This window comes from Parasteatoda tepidariorum, chromosome 3, assembly GCF_043381705.1.
Source record: "Parasteatoda tepidariorum isolate YZ-2023 chromosome 3, CAS_Ptep_4.0, whole genome shotgun sequence".
NCBI classification, from domain to species: domain Eukaryota; kingdom Metazoa; phylum Arthropoda; class Arachnida; order Araneae; family Theridiidae; genus Parasteatoda; species Parasteatoda tepidariorum.
Window position 1 is genome coordinate 48,449,749 of NC_092206.1, and position 18,631 is coordinate 48,468,379.

At 26.5% G+C, this 18,631-nt stretch overlaps 1 protein-coding gene across 23 annotated transcripts in view; it reads left to right on the plus strand.

Moving 5' to 3' along the window:
* LOC107452311 (cell adhesion molecule Dscam1) overlaps positions 1–18,631 on the plus strand; it is a 113,306-nt gene that overhangs the window by 51,022 nt on the left and 43,653 nt on the right. The window contains exons 1-3 of one of the 23 annotated variants that reach the window (XM_071178589.1): positions 17,129–17,185; positions 17,312–17,400; positions 17,846–18,139. The exons of 16 other annotated variants lie outside the window; for them this stretch is intronic. In XM_071178589.1, coding sequence (XP_071034690.1) covers positions 17,349–17,400; positions 17,846–18,139 — 346 coding nt within the window. In that variant the 5' untranslated portion in view covers positions 17,129–17,185; positions 17,312–17,348. Of the gene's footprint in view, positions 1–495; positions 737–1,331; positions 1,629–2,631; positions 2,657–2,811; positions 3,112–9,444; positions 9,604–10,549; positions 10,847–12,459; positions 12,642–12,747; positions 13,048–13,436; positions 13,724–14,864; positions 15,162–15,606; positions 15,739–16,092; positions 16,387–17,128; positions 17,186–17,311; positions 17,401–17,845; positions 18,140–18,631 lie in introns of those variants that run through there. 6 more of the 23 variants (XM_071178572.1, XM_071178578.1, XM_071178574.1 and 3 more) reach the window with 6 other exon arrangements.

The following is an 18,631-nucleotide window of genomic DNA, read 5'->3' on the forward strand; positions in this document are numbered from 1 at the left end:
TTTCTTAGTTGTACAAAGAAAAAGCAAAGTGCAAAATAATATTTGAGGGATTTAACAAAATCAAACAGTATTGAACAATTAATTAATGTCTCAGGGTCATCTGATTTTTAATAAACAAAAATAAGGTTTGTATTATAATTAACGTTTCAAATATAGATGTGTCAATTTTATTCCAACTTTTCCTTTTTTAACTTTTCTAATTTTATGTTAAATAAATTTATCGCATTATGAGCGAATTTTATATATGTTATACAGTTGTTTCTTGTTTTTGCACATTGCCACCGACATAACGTAAAATGGAGATGGCATTTAGAAGAAATGCATGTATATATCAAATACTATTTTTGACATTTAAGTAAATAGCATTCATGATTGAAAAATAAATTATATTTCCGTTAAAAACATTTTAAAATAAATGAAAATGTAATAATAGTGTTACTTTTGTTAATATTCAAAACATTTTTCAAATCTGATCCGATTGTTCAAACTTTTATCGTTATGTGGCGCTACAATACTGTTTGTTCATTCTAAGTTCCGTAGCGTTTAATAAATGAAGTCTTGTTATTAAAGATCTATTCGTCTTTGTGATTCAATGTATCAATAATATTTTTATTTTATGTTTTAAAGAAACGAATCATATATATAGCTACCTGTTCCAGCTATGAAATGAATTCAAAATTCACACTCAGTTGCAAATACTATTGTTTGATGTATATAACAAGTCTGATTCATAAAGGTAAGCAGAAGAGCTCATATCATGATATTTTTCATTGTCACCTAATCATTAAGTTTTTCGAATATTTTTGAAAGCTCATTAACATTGTTTTTAAAAATACTTTTTATTTAAACACATTATTAATGGAAAAAAGATAATTTTTTGTGTTTGAATCTGTATTAATTTTATCATGTACTTTTATATCTGCTAATATACTTATGTGCCTTTAGAATTATATATTAAAATTTGAAATTGTTTAGTTTTATGAAACAAATTAGGATTCTAAAAGTAATATAAATAGAACGAAATAGAAAAATAATTATCATCATTTCAAAACTGACCATATTTTTGCATCCTCTCCTATAATGCAGTTAAATGATGCTTGCACTTTTTTTTCAATTCCTCAGAGAAATGATTTTCGAAGTTATAAAAATTATGTAATAGTTCGACTAAAAATAATAACTTTTAAATTTTCATTTTTTCAATTGTATTGAAAAACTTTTTATAAGAAAAAGGATGTTTTTACCAAACTATGGAACAAACTTTTTTTTAAATTTTTTTTTTCATAATAAAAAATATAAATATTGCAAATTAATATTTTATTATTTTTAATTAGGACTGACTTTAGAAGATGCACCTATTTTGAACGCTCTTCTTATTCCACCAAATCTTGCTGTCGGTGATATGACTGATATTATGTGTACAGTAAAAAGAGGAAGTTTGCCTTTAGAATTTAAATGGCTTCATAACGGGAAAGATATGCTTTCACATTCAAAATATAAAATAACTTCCATGGGAAGTGCTTCTCATTTATCATTAAGTAAAATAGGAGCAACAGATATCGGAAATTACACTTGCATTGTTAAGAACTCATTCGGTCAGGATAAAAACACAGTGAATGTAGTTTTAGACGGTAAGTCTTATCATGTAAGATTTATTTTAATTATAAAATTAAAACAATTAATAAAGAAAGATGTTACTTTTTGGTTGTTTTAATGTTTTTATAAATGTGCTTTTCTTCAGACATATTTTTAAAATTTTTTTATTGTGTTATTTACAGTATCTCTAAGGAGAATATTTATTATCTAATAATTTATAATACTGCTGCTTGATATAATTTCAACTAGATTTTTATCAGTTATATGAATATTTTCAAATTTATTGTATTATATATTTTAAATTTAAAGTTTGTGTATTATGTAGTTTGTGTATTATAAAGTTTGTGTATTATGTTTGTGTATTATGTCTTTCAATAAATTTATTCTACTTTTACACGGTTTCACTATGGCGTCAAAACTATATTTGCAGTTTTGTATTATTCAGTACCTTTTGAGGAAAATGTTTTTTTTTTATTAAAATCATGAGTACAAGAAGTTTGACTTGTATTGAAACGTCTCAAAAAGTTATTATTTATTTATTTTAAAACTGATTTTAGTTCTCAGCTGATTAGCTGATTTTCGCTTATTGAAATCCACTCAAGTATTGAATGTTCTTTAATGCTTTTAGAACCCTATTTTTTTATAAAAATCAGATTATTGTATAAAATCTTTCTTATTTCGAAGTTGGGAAAACTTTTATTTTTAAACGAATGTTTGTAAGAATTATTTTCAAGATTATTATAATTGTCAATAACTGCTATAAAATTAAGCCATATTTTCCATTATTTATATTTTTTATAATTAGTTTGCTCATATTTTCGTTATTATTCGTTGTGTGGCGCCACTGTCACAGTTTGCGTATTCCAAACAAATTCGATTCTGGAAGTTTGAAAGCATCAAATGACATCAATAAGTAAGCCTAACTGCAATCAAGCTACTTTTGTGTTTTTTTTTTCACATATTGACATGATTAATGAATAACTAAAACTATTTTATAGTTTTTTCAGAATGAACGTATTTTCAATTGTATTCATTTTAAACGTATGCTTCATTATGAAATTAGGTAAGTGAATTTTTTCAAATTATTGTTTATATTCATAAAAACAAAACTTAAACTGTAATATTGTTTTAAATATAAATTTATACTTAACAAATGAAACGTATGTGTGATAAGCATGTTATGAATGCAATAAATACAATTTCCCTTACTTTTTAAAGGTTGTGCTTCAAGTGATGATGCTCCTGTATTAAGTCCTTTGTTTATTCCTCCTAACCTTGAAATAGGTGATAAAACAGAGTTATCTTGTACTGTGAAAAGGGGAAGTGAACCAATATCTTTTTCATGGCTCCATAATAAAATACCTATTGAAAGTCACAAGAAGTATAAAATTTTTGACAGGAAATCAAGCTCTCAACTGTCTGTTGGCCAAATACAACCGTCGGATGTAGGTAATTTTACATGCATAGCTATGAACAGATTTGGGCAAGATAGCATTACAGGAAATTTGATAATTGAAGGTAACTTTTTAATAATAAAGTATTATATAACATCAAGCTCATAATGTTGTTTCTATACTTTTTAAGAATTTTTAATTATTCGAAACAAATATATAAACGCCCTTATATTATATCGCATGTAAAGGAATACAAAATATAAATGCCGGTGTGTTGAATGGTTAAAATTAAATCATTAATAAAGTATTGAGAAGTTTTTTAAATTTTTACTGTATAACACAATTTTTATCTATGTTGTTAATAATCTTTTAGTTTAAGTGATATGTTGCTTACTTGCTTTTAATTAATTAATTAAGTCATACGGAATAATATATATTCTATCACAACATACTCAATTCATATCAAGTACATATACCTGCATCATCATCACGTATAAGATATAGTAGAATGTAAATGCAGGTTTATTTAATTGTTTTAAATTCATAAATTAAGTCATTTTAGCGATAAAAAATTATGTATACAGCATAATGAAAGTGAAATATTTGAAAACATTATAATGTAGAATAAACTGAAACGCAGTTGAATGTTCCTAAGCAGCTTGTGAAATTTATTTGAGAAAGTATGTTTGTATAAAGTTGAAGTATGTTGTATGAAAGTTTAAAGGAAGTTTTAAACAAATGTATAATGCATAGAGATGTGAAGGTGTTCTAACATTCTAATGCGTCATTTTTATCAAAACAGTCCATAGCATTATTTTATTACAGATATTTTTGGTACATCGCAAAGCTAAAAAAGGCGTGATTTTTTTTAAATTGAGTACGTGGTTTATTATTAGATTCGATACTCAAGGAAAAATTTCTACATTTTTTATAAAGCGTGTTTATACAGAAAAAAAATTGTGGAATCGAAAAATGACTCATTAAAACAGTGGAATTGAAAGGTTGAACAAATCTCACCTATTTAATTTTCCATTTACTCTCGATTGTAGTTTAATTATATTACTACAATAATAATATTAATTAAATATTTTTATATATGTGTGATTTTTGCCATTATGTACCTAAAATGGAACTCGAACCAGAAAATTAACTAAAACTTGCTTAATATGAGTTTAATAAATTTGAAACCTGCTCATGCCTTATTCTTGGCTGTGATTGATATACTTTTAACACTAGCACTACAGCACTTAGTAATTTTTAATAGCTTGTTTTCATCTATTTCCAATAAATGGTTTTAAAAAATTGCGTATAAAAGGAAAACTTTGATCATTATGCATTTTTACAATAGTCCTCACAATACCATATTAAAGGACTTTTATAACTTCGTAACGTCTTATAATTTTGCAACATTGCAGTTTCTGTAATAATCATTTTCCTTAGTATCTTTGCATCCGCCTGATCCCAACGCAGATATAAATGAATATATTACCTTTACATTTGTTTAGAACAAGTCTCTCTATCAAAAAATTGCAAATCAGGTGTTCAAATCTCTCTGGTAATATTCTAATAATCATGAATCAAACCAGTTAAAGTATTAATACATATTGTAAATATTTTTTGTTATTTTTGCATCACAATTAACAAATTTTAGAAATATACCATTTAAAGAAATTATCCGAAAAGCGTTTTACATTCTACAAAATTATATATATATTTCTTTATACATAACTTTTCTCATGAATACATTTCTTTCAAAGATTAAGTTTTATAACTATTTTCCGAGCTTATGTAAATTATTCTATATTTCTGGGAAATTCTGAATAATTCAAAACATAAATTGAACTTTTTATGTTAAGTAGGGAGTGTCATCAATATTGCGTAAACAGTAAAGTTTTTCTTCATATTTTTTCAGCAGGCTTAAAGATTTTTCATTGTAGCACATAATTTCTAAATTTCTACAAAAGTGGTTTCTCAAAATAGATTGAGAAAGCAAAATCTACATTGATAAATAGTGCAATTTGCGTAATATCTCAAAACAATTAATAAATGTGTCTCCTTACAACATCTCTTGCTCGGCTAAAGAAAAAAACATTCATTTCTATAGCTAATATTTTTTACTTTTAATACTGAAAATGTGTATGTTTATACAAAAAGCAAATCTCTACAAAACATTTTCTTATATTTATGCGCAAATTTCAAATTATTAAAAAAAAGTTTGAGTATTTGTTTTTTGATATTTATTTTTCCAGAAATTAGAATTTTATGGTTTTTAAAGCACAGTTCCAAATATTTTATAATGCATATAATTTGTAAGCTCTTCAAATAAAGCAATTAGGTGTATAAAATAATGTTTTTTTTATAAACGTAATCGTTTTCAATGTTTTTCTCATGACGCTAAATTAAATCGCAATAACACTATAAGAAGTTTTCATCATGCTTTCAAAGAATTATCTAGATTTCTTAAAAAAATCCTGCTATGTGAAAGAAAACACTGCATAGCGTTTTTTAATTAATTATAATATAACTAATACTTTGCATTTTATTATAGGTTTCTAAACCTTTGTTATTCTAAACTAAAATTATTTCGATTATTAAATAATGGTGTGTGTTCTAAAATATTTTCATTGCTATATCAACTATACATTTTTTTGTTAAAATGATTAAGTAAGGTCAGTAATATTTTTATGACATTTATATATTTCTGTACTTATTTTCATTTGATTTCAATGGTTATGGTATTCATTTTTTACTCAATTCATATTTACATAAGTTGATTTAAAATTTTCATCATTCACCCATTTCTTATCAAATGGCATTAGTAACACGGTGTTTAAACATAATTACACGTATAATTTATCTATTTCTTCGAATATGATTCTTCGAAATGAAAAATCAATTTGTATGAACTTTTTATTTGTACGAGCTATTTCTATAAACCTGCAATAAACATCACTACTCATTCAATTCATCTATGCCATCCTCACTCATTGTATATGCATTTACTAATTCGTTTCTTTGTAATATGAACTAAGTTCTAAACACTAGGTAATTTTATGAATTTTGACTAACCCGATTATTTACTTATGGATAATATGGAATATCCCTGCCTTATGCACACAAGTGAAGTCCACTTAAGTGCTTAATTCTTACTGATCCTGAGTTTCCTATTATTATACTCCATTATACTGTGGCTATTCTGTTTACTTTTCAATGATGTTTTTAAAATATTTTTGTTTCACACATTGACGAACTAATACACTTGTGTACTGCATCCCATTTTATCATGATTCCGATTTTAGATAATGGCAAAATATATCTTGTATAATACTATACTTACACTATGTTTTACAAAAGCCAGCATTTTATTTATTTTTTTAATACAAACTATGAAAACATATTAGTATGATGAACATGTTAAACTAATGTATAGCATGTCTCTGTATTAACTTTTATTATGGCGAAATTTTAATTACGAATATAAGAATAAATTATAATTTAATATAAATATAAGAATTTAGAAATTTAATATATATATNGCGTACTCGCGGGTATATACATACATATATACACATATATCTGGACAAAAAATTAGTCTCCCTAGTGCCCAAGCACCGATGAATCGTTAGGTTTCGTTAGATGACGCAATGGTCAAGTGACGTGCTCAATTGCTTGCACACTGCCTCAACGTGATAAATGGCAAATAGCTATCAGAAAGATATTTTTGTTTGAAGCGGAAATTGTTTGTAAATATAGGTAACTGTAAGGATGTGACAGAGTCGCAAAAGGGGAAATTGTGTTTGGCCATATCTATGGTCATACGGTGAATTAAGCAGCTGGATTTGTTGGTGCTTAAATGTGAACTGTTCAACGTGTCTACAAGCAGTGGTGTAATACACGTGTTCAAGAAGAAGACGTCAGAATTGTGGTCGGAAAAAGATGCTGCATGAAAGGGACCGGAGACGTGTTTCACGACTTCTCAATCGAAATCGCTTCAAAATCCGACAGGAATTGCTTCAGTTATTAAATGAAGGTACATCCCAATTCGTTGGTGAGAAAGCATTGTGACGGGAGCAGCAAGCAATGGACATTTGGAGTCGAACATCTCGTTAGAGGCCATTGCTCACACATGCACATAAAGCTCCGCTGCTTCAGTGGGCCAGAAGTCATCGAACGTGGAGAGTTGCAGACAGGCGGAATGTAACATGGTATAACGAATCACCTTTTTGCCTTTATTCAAAAGACGTACGTCGTCGAGTGCAACGGTGAGAAGAGAAAGCATTTCATCCTGACTGCGTGCAATGTCAGTTTCAAGCCGAGAGTGAGTATTTCAAGTTTTGGGACGTTTATCTTATTATGGATTGAGCCCCCTCACTAAGGTGGCTACTAACACGAACCAGCATGTTTATTTGAACATTCTGAATGTTTAGATGTTGCTTTTCAGTCGACATCTTCATGAAGAGTGTGTTGTCGATACCCCTATTTTTCAAGAAGACCACAGCAAAGTTCATAGGGCAGGAAGAATATGTGACTGGTCTTATGAACACTCAATTTCATCTCGACTGGAATGCAAAGTCACCTGTGTTCAACCCCATTTAAAATTTGTGGGACGTGTTGGAACAACGGGTAAAACGCCGAAATCAACATCCTCGCTATTTGGTGGATTTGGGCGATCACATCCTCAACGAGTGGCTTACATTGGATTCGACGTACCTGCAAAACCTTGTGGACTCCCTTCCTAACCGAATCCAGGTGGTTATCGCATCTAAAGGCGGTGTTACATGTTATTAAAGGATATTTTTCATGATTTCTTGAAGGGTGAGTAATTTTTGTCCGTGATGCTTCATATATATATATATATATAATTCTTACAAATTAATTCTAAATTAATGGTGCTGTCTTCTTTATATAGTTGAAAAGTTTGAAATTTGCTCCAAACACCCTGTAAATTTGTTTCTTTACAGTAACCATTGATATTCCTTACAACAAGTATTACTTTGAATGCATATTAATTGCTATTGAAAGTATTGAATTGTTTCTATGTAGTTCAAACTAATTCCAAACAGCCTGTAAATGTGCTTTGTTACAGCAACAATTACTTCGATATGGCAAATTAATTGTAATTGAATGGTACCGTCCTTACTACGTTGTTGAAGCGTCTGAAATTAATTCCAAACATCCTGTAAATGTGTTTCCTTACAATAGCCATTACTTCACAGGGAAACAAAGCGCATACAAATTAAAATTAAATAGTACTGTCTTGATTACATTTTTCAAATGTTTGAAACTAATTCTAAACTTCCTGTAAATATTTTTCCTTGTCGCAACCAATACTTCCCGGGAAAATAAAATTCGTACAAATTATAGTTGAATGGTACTATCATCTTTACGCTGTTGAAATATTTGAAACCAATTCTAAACATCTTGTAAAAGTGATTACAGCAACCATTTGCAGGGAAACAAAATTCCTACAAATGTATTGTGATTGAATGGTATTGTTTTCCTTGAGTAGTTGAAATGTTTGAAACTATTTCCAAATATCTTGCAATTGTGTTTTATTTCAGCAAACGTTATGTTCAGGGGAAAAATATTTTTTTAACAAAGAGTATTTATTCATAGTTAAATATTAAAAAATATAATATTAAAAAATGATATGAATAATAATATGAATTTATAATTGTTACTTTTTATGCTTGGTCAAAATAATCTTTTGCGCATTTAATTGCGTGGAAGGATAGAAATATTAATAAGTACCGAAAGCACATTACTTAATGTATTGTGGAAGAACGTTTTATTACAATTCATGAAAGGGTTTACAATTCAAAGGGAAAAATATGTGTAATATTAAGACATGTCAAACGTATTTATAAGAATAATTGACGAAAGCTAAGCAAAGTTTCTATCGTAATGTCATTAATATCGTTAAAAACTGAATCAACTCGAAAGCGTGATCCTATATCATGTTTTGTAATTTTTTTCTAAATCAACAGATGCCATGTATGTATTTTAAAAAATATATTTAATATTGATAATTTATATTTGAAATCTTATAACTTCATGCATTGAATTTCAAACCTGTCATTCACTTAAAAATGTCAAACGTAAAGAAATAACAATTATTACTCTGCATAACTTTGCAGTAAAAACAAGGCTTAAAAATAATCAACGTGTTGTTTTTGTTCATTACTGAACTGTTATTTTTGTTTAATACTAAAACTACATAACGATTCATGTCATTTTAACTACAAATTTATATATTTTTAGTTTTTGTAGACATTACACATAGCATTAAGTTATATTTATTTTAGTTTTAAAACAGAGCACAAGAAACTGCAAAATCTTTGCACATATTTTAAGTTGTTCGAATTTTGATCGTTATGTGGCGCTACAATACTGATTGAAAGAATACCTAAAGCATTATTGTTTGATTAACTAACCGAATGCAATGAACTAAGCACTCACAATTCGTACATTTCAAAACGTAAAGGTCTTAGTTTTCCTTCTATAGTATTAATAAATTACTTTCAGAGAAAATTACTCACAGCTATATGCATAAATATGTTTCAAGTCAAGCTTCAATTATTATTGCTAACTCTCGTATTCTTCATTATCCACAAAGGTAAGTGATAATTTTTCTTTAACATAAAATTTAGTAATGTTTTTACAATAACATGATTGCTAGGATCTCTATCATTTGAAAAATTAAATAAAATATAAAGAAATATGCATTCAATTTTGAAAAGAGTTAAAGATATAAATTTCTGCAGTTATTAGAGCTTTTTGTGTGCCAGAAAGTATAAAATGTAATATAGTCTTTTTTTTATATTATACTTAATATTTGACTTGACTTAACTTGATTTAACTTGACTTGACTGACTTGGCTATATTTAATATTTGATTGGTCTGAGTGAAATTTTCGAAACTTTTATTTATTTAAATTATACATGTATATTTCTAGTAAACAGATTTACGCAGTTAGATTAAATAAAAGAAATTGAACGAAGTATATTTCATGCTTATAAAATTCATTTCTCATTATTTTTATTTCTTGTTTAATTTTGGAAAACTACAATTTAAATATATTTATCACAAATATTTGCTTAGTTATAAAAATGTTTAAATAAATAAATAAGTTAATCATTCTAATAAATAATAAATATGTTAACCCTTATAATAACGTTGTAATAAATATGTTAATCATTATTAATTAATTTCAAATGAAAAAAATTTTTAAGGAACAGTTTAAACTATACCTATTTTATATTATTTTATGCTTAATACTACAATTTAAGGCATATATTACTTATTTTTGAACACAATTGTACTTTCATAGATTAATTATAACATGCAAATTCATAACATGTAAATTAATTATAACATTCATAAATTATGGCATGTGTTAATCATTGGATAAATTATGCGAATAATTGTTTTGTTAGAATTAGTCTCTCTGACCACTGTTAAACTGATGTTTGTTAAACTGTTTAAAAAAAACTTACATGATTTAATTACTTTTATGAACAGATGTGTTGTTTATTTGCTGTAAAAGTATTCATTTTTAATAGGAAATATGGCAGATGACGCACCAATTTTGAATGATCTTCTCATTCCTACAAATATTGCATTGGGTGACATAACCGATATAATTTGCACTGTAAAAAGAGGAAGCTTACCAATGGAATTCAAGTGGCTTCACAATGGAATTGAAATAACAAATAGTTTAAAGTATAAAATAACCACAATAGGAAGTACATCTCACTTATCTCTTGGCAAAATCGATGCTTCAGACATCGGAAACTACACATGTATTGTTAAAAACTCATTTGGCCATGATAAAAACATTGTTAAAGTTATTTTAGAAGGTAAAGGATAACTGTGCATTTTGATGCTTTACTTTTAGATACTGTGTTAAGGTATTGTGTTTTTATATTTATTCAGAAAATAATTTTTATGTAAGTTTCAGCAGCATATTTTCAGTTTTTCACTTTTTTTATTGTTGATCCAACTTTAGAATTTTTATAAATTTTTCACTATCAGTGTTAAGATAGGTAACTTTATTAACAAAACAACTTCTATTAAATTATTTAATAAGTATACATCTTTGTGTGATACTTTTAAGACCTAAATAAAATAATTCGAGGTTTTGAAAGTCGAATTGTATGGCGTAAATACGACTGACTAAGAACTGAGATGAGTTTCGTTTGCACAAAATGTTATAAATTTAAGTATAAATTCTTACGAAATGGGTCATTTGATATCATGCACGATAATATCGAATAAATAACTGTATTTCTAAATGTTTGCAAGTATGAGATAATAGTTGCTATCAAAAACTTTTAAGGTTTTGAATATAGATTATACATTTTGCTTTCCTTAAAATCTGTAAACGCATATGTTTATGTACTTAAGAGATAAGATCTTCGTATTATTTTAAAAATATGAGGTGGAAGTTGAGTGAAGTTTTTAACATTTTTCTGAATTTGTTATATTTTTAAAGTCATGCTCCTTTTTTTAATGTCTTTATTTCTGTCACTCTTCAGAAATTGCAATTTTAAAGCACTTAAATCGGAAAAAAGTTATATATTCAACTGTTAAATTTTAGATTGAAATTTTTTTTTCAAATATATATTATTTTCAGGAAATTTTCTGAGGAGATTTTAATAATTTCTTTTATCTACAGCTTTGATGCTATTAAGTATTATTTGTAAGATTTTAAAAGCATGTAAATTCTATATTATTTCTTACTAATTTTTCCAGATGTCATGTTAAATTTGCTTGAATTCTGTATTTTCTAAATGAAAATTTATATAATATTTTCATATTTTAGTACGAATATTTTATGTATCTCAAAGTGGATTAACATTTATGCAGACACAGTATAAATTTTGTGAAAATAACTCTGAATAAATTCACTACGTGGCGCTGCAACTGCTGTATATTAAAATCAGAAATTCATTATCAATACAATGGGAAACTCAAACTTGTATCATGCATTTTTCTTAAAATACTGCTCATTGATTAAATTTTTTTTTACACTAGATAATAATATATTCTATTTCAGTACAATGAATTCACTCTAGTGTTTCATGAATTGAGTTTAGTGCAGAAATCAACTACTACGCGGCGCAAAAGTCCACAATGTACTTAATATGTAGAAATAATTATCTATAAAACGTTATTTTTCGAACTAGTTCACCGATTAACAGATTTTATCGAGTTTAAACGTCAGTTATTTTTGAAGAAAATCATTTAGTCAATAATTTTATATTTGCTTATAACTTCTTCAAAAACTTACAGTAATACTTGTGTTTTAAATAATTATTACGTGATAATTGTTAAACTTTTATTTTGTAATAATTTATTTTCAAAAATGGTGTGAACTCGTACGAAAAAGGGTGATTTTTGCAATATTTATATTTATTTCGTTTAAATTTTTTTATATTAAGCAGCAGTTTACTCTCATTCATAAACAACTGTGGCGCTACCATCTACCTTGTTGTATTTACAGCTTTATCATGTACTGACATTCATTTTTCTCTGTGTTATTTTTGCATATCTAACTATTTGAAATGGTTTCTATCAGAAGACTAACTTTGTTACCTTTTAAATATAATTTGTTTGCGGTATCATTTCTTCTACTTATTGATAGATACATAGGTGAGTATTATTCTAAATATTTTAATCAAATATTTTGCTATACATTTTGATAGTTTTTAAGTTTCCATGGAACCCATGGAACTAAAATCTTTATCCAAATATTTAGGTTCAGATATGAATCAAGAATCTCCAATTCTATATCCACTAATGATTCCTTTAAATCCAACACTTGGAGATGAAGCAGACATAATGTGCAAGCTAAGAAGAGGTTCTGTGCCTGTTGAGTTCCAGTGGTTTAAAAATGGGAAAGAAATTTCTTCCAATCAAAAATTAAAAGTAAAAACAGATGAACGTTCTTCAATTTTTTTATTGGGAAGCATTCAAATGGATGATATAGGAAATTATACATGCATGGCAAGGAACTCATTTGGACAGGATAGTAAAACAGAAAATGTTTTAATAGAAGGTTTGTTTTATAGTTGAGTCTTTTAATTAATTTAATATGCCTAACACAAATATTAATTTTTTATTAAATAAATTCTTAAATTCTATAAGAGCTATAAACGTATTAAAGTAAGGTGTAATATGTGTTATTTAGATTTTAATGTTTCGTGTTAATTTATTTCTTTGTGTTCATTACTTCTAAATATGATTCTGAGCTATAATAAATCCATGATCCATGATCCACTAGTTTTAAAATTAAGGAACATTCTTCGTTTATTTCAAAACAATTACGCAAATATTTTAGCATTCGTAAGTTTTGACAAATATTTTATTTCTGAAAAAAAATTTACCTTTTTATCACTGTATGGCGCTGCTATCTTGCTGCGTTTGAAAACAAGGTCTATTTACATCATAGATATAGCATTCATGAACTTTAAAGCATAGTGTAAGCTATTTTCTCTAAAAGAAATATATTATCAATTTTAACGAGTTGAAGACTTTTGCAAATGTGTGTTTAATAGCCTCAATGCAAATATAATACTCCTATGAACAGTAACATCTTTAGTATATCAACAGCTTTAAGTATATAAACTATTTTTCAGGTTTATATGAAATCCGCTGTTGAAGGGTAGTAATAATAAAAATGATATTGTATGTGATAATCGCAGTTTTGAATGTGTTTTGGCTTTCCAAAACAGGTAATTATATCTTTATATCTATTTATATGTGTTTAATTATGTGGTTATTATTGCTTGCATAAATTTCAAATAAAACTGGTTTGAGTGACAGTTTAGGGTAAACTTCATAAAGAAAAAGATTCATAATAATTTTCACGTTGCTAGGTTCTGAATTTCATGTACTAGTAATGACAAACTAGTGCTTTTTAACTATTTTTGTTGAATTATTCATTTTAGAAAACGGTTTTATTTTTTAGCTAACCTAAATTTTAAGGTACTGATTTTAATATTAGTTCAATTTAATTTTAATGTGGATTTAGAATTCTAAAATTAATTTTTGATGGAAAAATTGAATTTTTAATCGATCAAATGGGGCGATCATTTTAGTTGCTTTTTCAAATCTTTCACCCCCTTCTTTTTCTCGTATTATGACAGATATTAAACTTCTATCCATTTAGAATAATTGCAAAGTAAAATTGTAAAATTACTGAAGTAATTGTCCCAATTGTCATTTCTTATTGTAATCATTGTTACCTTCTTATTAATTAACAAACTTTTAATAATAATTTAGTAAATAACTGAAATTTTTTTAATCTAGCTGCAGGAATTAAATGTTAAATCAGTTACGTCAACTATCCACAATAAAGCGATTTTGGTATATTATTTTTAACAGTGTAGTTATATGATTAGTTTAAAATGAAAATTTAGTAAATAACTGAAATTTTTTTAATCTAGCTACAGGAATTAAATGTTAAATTAGTTACGTCAACTATTCACGATAAAGCGATTTTGGTATATTATTTTTAACAGCGTAGTTATATGATTAGTTTAGAATGAAAATTTTAAAAATTTAAATGTTTAAGATTTATTTTGTATTGCAAATGGAATTTTTAAAAAATCAAAAGGCTTACAACAGATATTTATGTAAACATACAAGAGTAATGTTTTAACATAATAAAAATTAATCAAATTAAAACTGTTGCGTAAAAAATATTTAATTTACAATATTTTAGAGGTCGTAATTAAAGATTTTCCCTGATAATAAATCAGCTCTTTTTTCAAAAATTATGTTTCATTATCATTAATTTAAAATCAATTCTTTTTGATAATGATCAGGTGAAATGCATATTTGATACTTACATTTTTTTTTCTTTTAAAAAAGTCTGTTTTGGAGGTGATGCACCATCTTTGTATCCTTTGATGCTTCCTTCGAATCCGTCTGTTGAAGATAGTATGGATATTATCTGTAGTCTCAAACGTGGAAGTCTTCCAGTACACTTTAAATGGATTCATAACAAGAAAGATGTCGTATCTTTCCAGGATGTCAAAATTACAACAACAGAGAGGCGTACTGTTCTCCAAATTAATGCTCTTCAAACTTCGCATATAGGAAACTATTCTTGTTTAGCAAGTAATGAGTTCGGCTCCGATAGCCAGACAGAATTGTTAATTTTAGATGGTATGTAAAAATAAAATTTTGTTTATTAAACAATTTCTTATTTTTCTTTAACTGACTGTATTAAAATTAGAAACGTTTTAATGAAATTTATTCTGAATTTTATATTATTGTTACTATATATAAATTTACAATTGATACTCAAACATTCATTGTAAGTTTCAAATATTTTTACGGTAAAACAAATCTTACCCACACAAATACATAACTATACTTTTCTTTGTAAAATCCTTATTTGAAAATATATCATGTCGATAACTATTTCTTATAATTTTGAATAGTTTTAAACCTTTGAAACATTTTTTAAACTAAACAAACATCATGGCAACAGTTGAAAACATTGCTCCGATATGTGGCGCCCCACTCGATGCGTTTCGTGAATTGGAATCAGATGCAGCTTGATCATATACGAAGTAAGTTTTGCGAGCTTAGCTACTGTGAAGTATTTTTAAATTATTGTTCAGAGAATGATTTTTTAAAATCTTGTTTTGTTTCTCAACAGTTACTGAGAGAGTTATAGCTGTTCAAAAAATGGTTTATCTTTCAATTTTGCTGATTTCGAGTCTACAAATAATATTTAGTAAGTAAAAGACTAAACCCTGTGCATTTCTAAACTTACCATACTTGTGAAATAATGTATTATATCAATGTTACCTCTTTTTCTGATGCTTTGTCTGTAGTAGTACCATAAGAATATAATTGTCATGAACCTTGTCCAAATTTGCTTTGATCAACCTTGTTTATTCATTTGTAATTTTAGGTACTAACTCAAATAAAAAATTTAATCCTAATTCAGTTAAAACTAAAACAGTATTTATAATGTTTCAGTCATAATCTTGTGTCCATGCAATGTTCTTGTGTCCATGCAATGAAATACTTTACAGTGTTACTATGATACATATTTTCAATGGATGTTTTTTTTGTTTTGTTATAGCCACTACCCAAGAACCTCCAATTTTGTATCCCCTTTCAATTCCATCGGATGCCGGATTAGGTGATAGTTTTGATATAGCATGTATCTTAAAACGAGGAAATATTCCCGCAAATTTTGAATGGAGTTTCAATGGAATTAAGCCAATGAAGAGACTGGGTATTCAAATTAACACATCTCAAAAACGATCTAATTATATCATAGACAGTATATCAGCCTCAGATGTTGGAAACTATTCTTGTACTGTTTCTAATGCAGATGGATCAGACTCAGTTAGTGCAACATTACATGTGGAAGGTAAAACTAAAACGTTATAATAAATAGAAGAACTTATATAATTTTTAAAAAAATTGAGAACTTGATAATTTTTTAAATTATTGATCTGTTTCTTTAATTACATTAATTCAATATATTGTACTTAAATAATTTTATTTAAGCTATATTTTGTACATAAATTATTAAACAGTGAAAAAGAACATAAATATTATTTTTTTTGCAGTTTAATTTATTTTGCACACTAAGTTTATTTCTAAATATTTGTAATAAAATGCATAACTGTGCTATGCTCTTGCTTTAAGGTTAAATGTTGAATTAATTTTTTAAAAAATTGCATTTACGATAGCAGCATAGTAGTTTAATCATTACCTGCCACAAAAAGTGTTTTGTTTGCTTTTATGACTATAAATTTAAGAGAATTTTTAATAAAATGTATACGAAGTATTGGATTCACAATTATTAAGATGAACTATTTAGACATTAAAGGCTGTTCTACTTTTAATTTCCTTTCCAAATTTTACAAATTTCAGTGACTCTCAGCTTCAATATTGCTCTCTAATATAAGTTTTTAATAAAGTCATTTTTGATAACTTGTTCTATTGAAATATATTTGTTTTCTCATAATTAAATTAAACATATTAATTATTTTGCTTCAGAACTCCGGTTAAAAAAGCAATTTATATCAAGGATGACTATTTTCAATCAAATTTGAAGAAATAATAATTAATTCCATATTAATTCGATATGTGGCGCTCCAAACGCTCTCTCAAAGTATCAGCAAAATAGTGAGAACATGTTTGCTGTGGAAGATTAAGTGAAGGTAGGCATGCTATTTATTTATTTTAAGTATATCAAATATATATAACTATATATATGTATACATTTTCAATGAAACACATACTGTATTTTTCTAAAAAGTAATAAATTTAATATTTTGTTTCCACAGTAAACTGAAAGTGTGGGACACTTATCATCATCTAAATATGTTTACTTTGAAATTGATGGCGCTTTTCCTTTTTCAATCATTTTTTTCAGGTAACATACGTCAAGTTAACGTATTATTTTTGTAGAATTTAAAATAAATATTGCTTTTGATATTATAACATCGTTTAAACGTTTAATCATAACGACGTTTAAACATCGATATATAATATATATATATATATATAATCTATATATAAATAATCTATATACATAATATATAATATAATGATTATAATATAATATAATGAATATAATAAACATCTATATACATAATATATATGATAATTTATAAAAAGAAGGAATGAAATGTAACTGAATGTCCACAAAATGAACAATCAATTTATGAATAGTAAAATGTCTGTAATGCAATTTTTTTAATATTTTTATGCACACGAAAATCCGAGTCACTTATCTCCTTTGTGTATGCAATCACAAAATATAATTTTTGATACTTATTATACATTTATTTGGAATAAATTTTAAGTTTTTTTTATAGCATCGTCTTCTGAAGTTCCAGTTCTTCATCCTTTATTCATTCCACCCAATCTTGGCATAGGAGATGGCTTAGATATAACATGCAGTTTGAAACGAGGGACTCTTCCTATAACTTTCGAATGGTTACTGAAAAATAGAAAAATAAATAATGTATCTGGAATAAGAATAAATACTTCCGAAAGAAGATCAGTTTTGGTTATACAAAAAATTGATGTGGAACATATCGGAAACTATTCTTGTACAGCAACTAATATAAATGGATATGACACAGTCTTAACACACCTTACTGTAGAAGGTAGAGTATTTTCATAGAATTTGAAACAAGTTTTACTATTCAACGCATGATTTTTTTTTACTCGATTTACTTTTTTAGTCATTTAAAAATATTCTTCAATTGTAAATTGTATTTTAAAAAATAAACTTAGAATGTGTAATTTTTTGAATGATTTTGAAAATTTTTGAATTTAATTCGTTTTTTAAATATGATGTGATATAGTTATATTTTTTCTCATCACATTTGGTTCAAGTGATCAATATATTTATCGATAAAATTAATGTAAAATATAATTACTTAATAGATTTTACAATTTTGAAGTCTGTCGATTTCTCTTTTTCTATACATATTTTCTATACGTATTTCGCCATATTTTTTAGCATAAAATACTCTAAGTTCATTCTGGAAATTATTTAATGCCGGCATCTGAACAACGAACTTAGTACAAATTTTATTAGGAATGACTACTAAAAATAAAATAAAGGTTTTTAAACTATTTATAAATACATATCA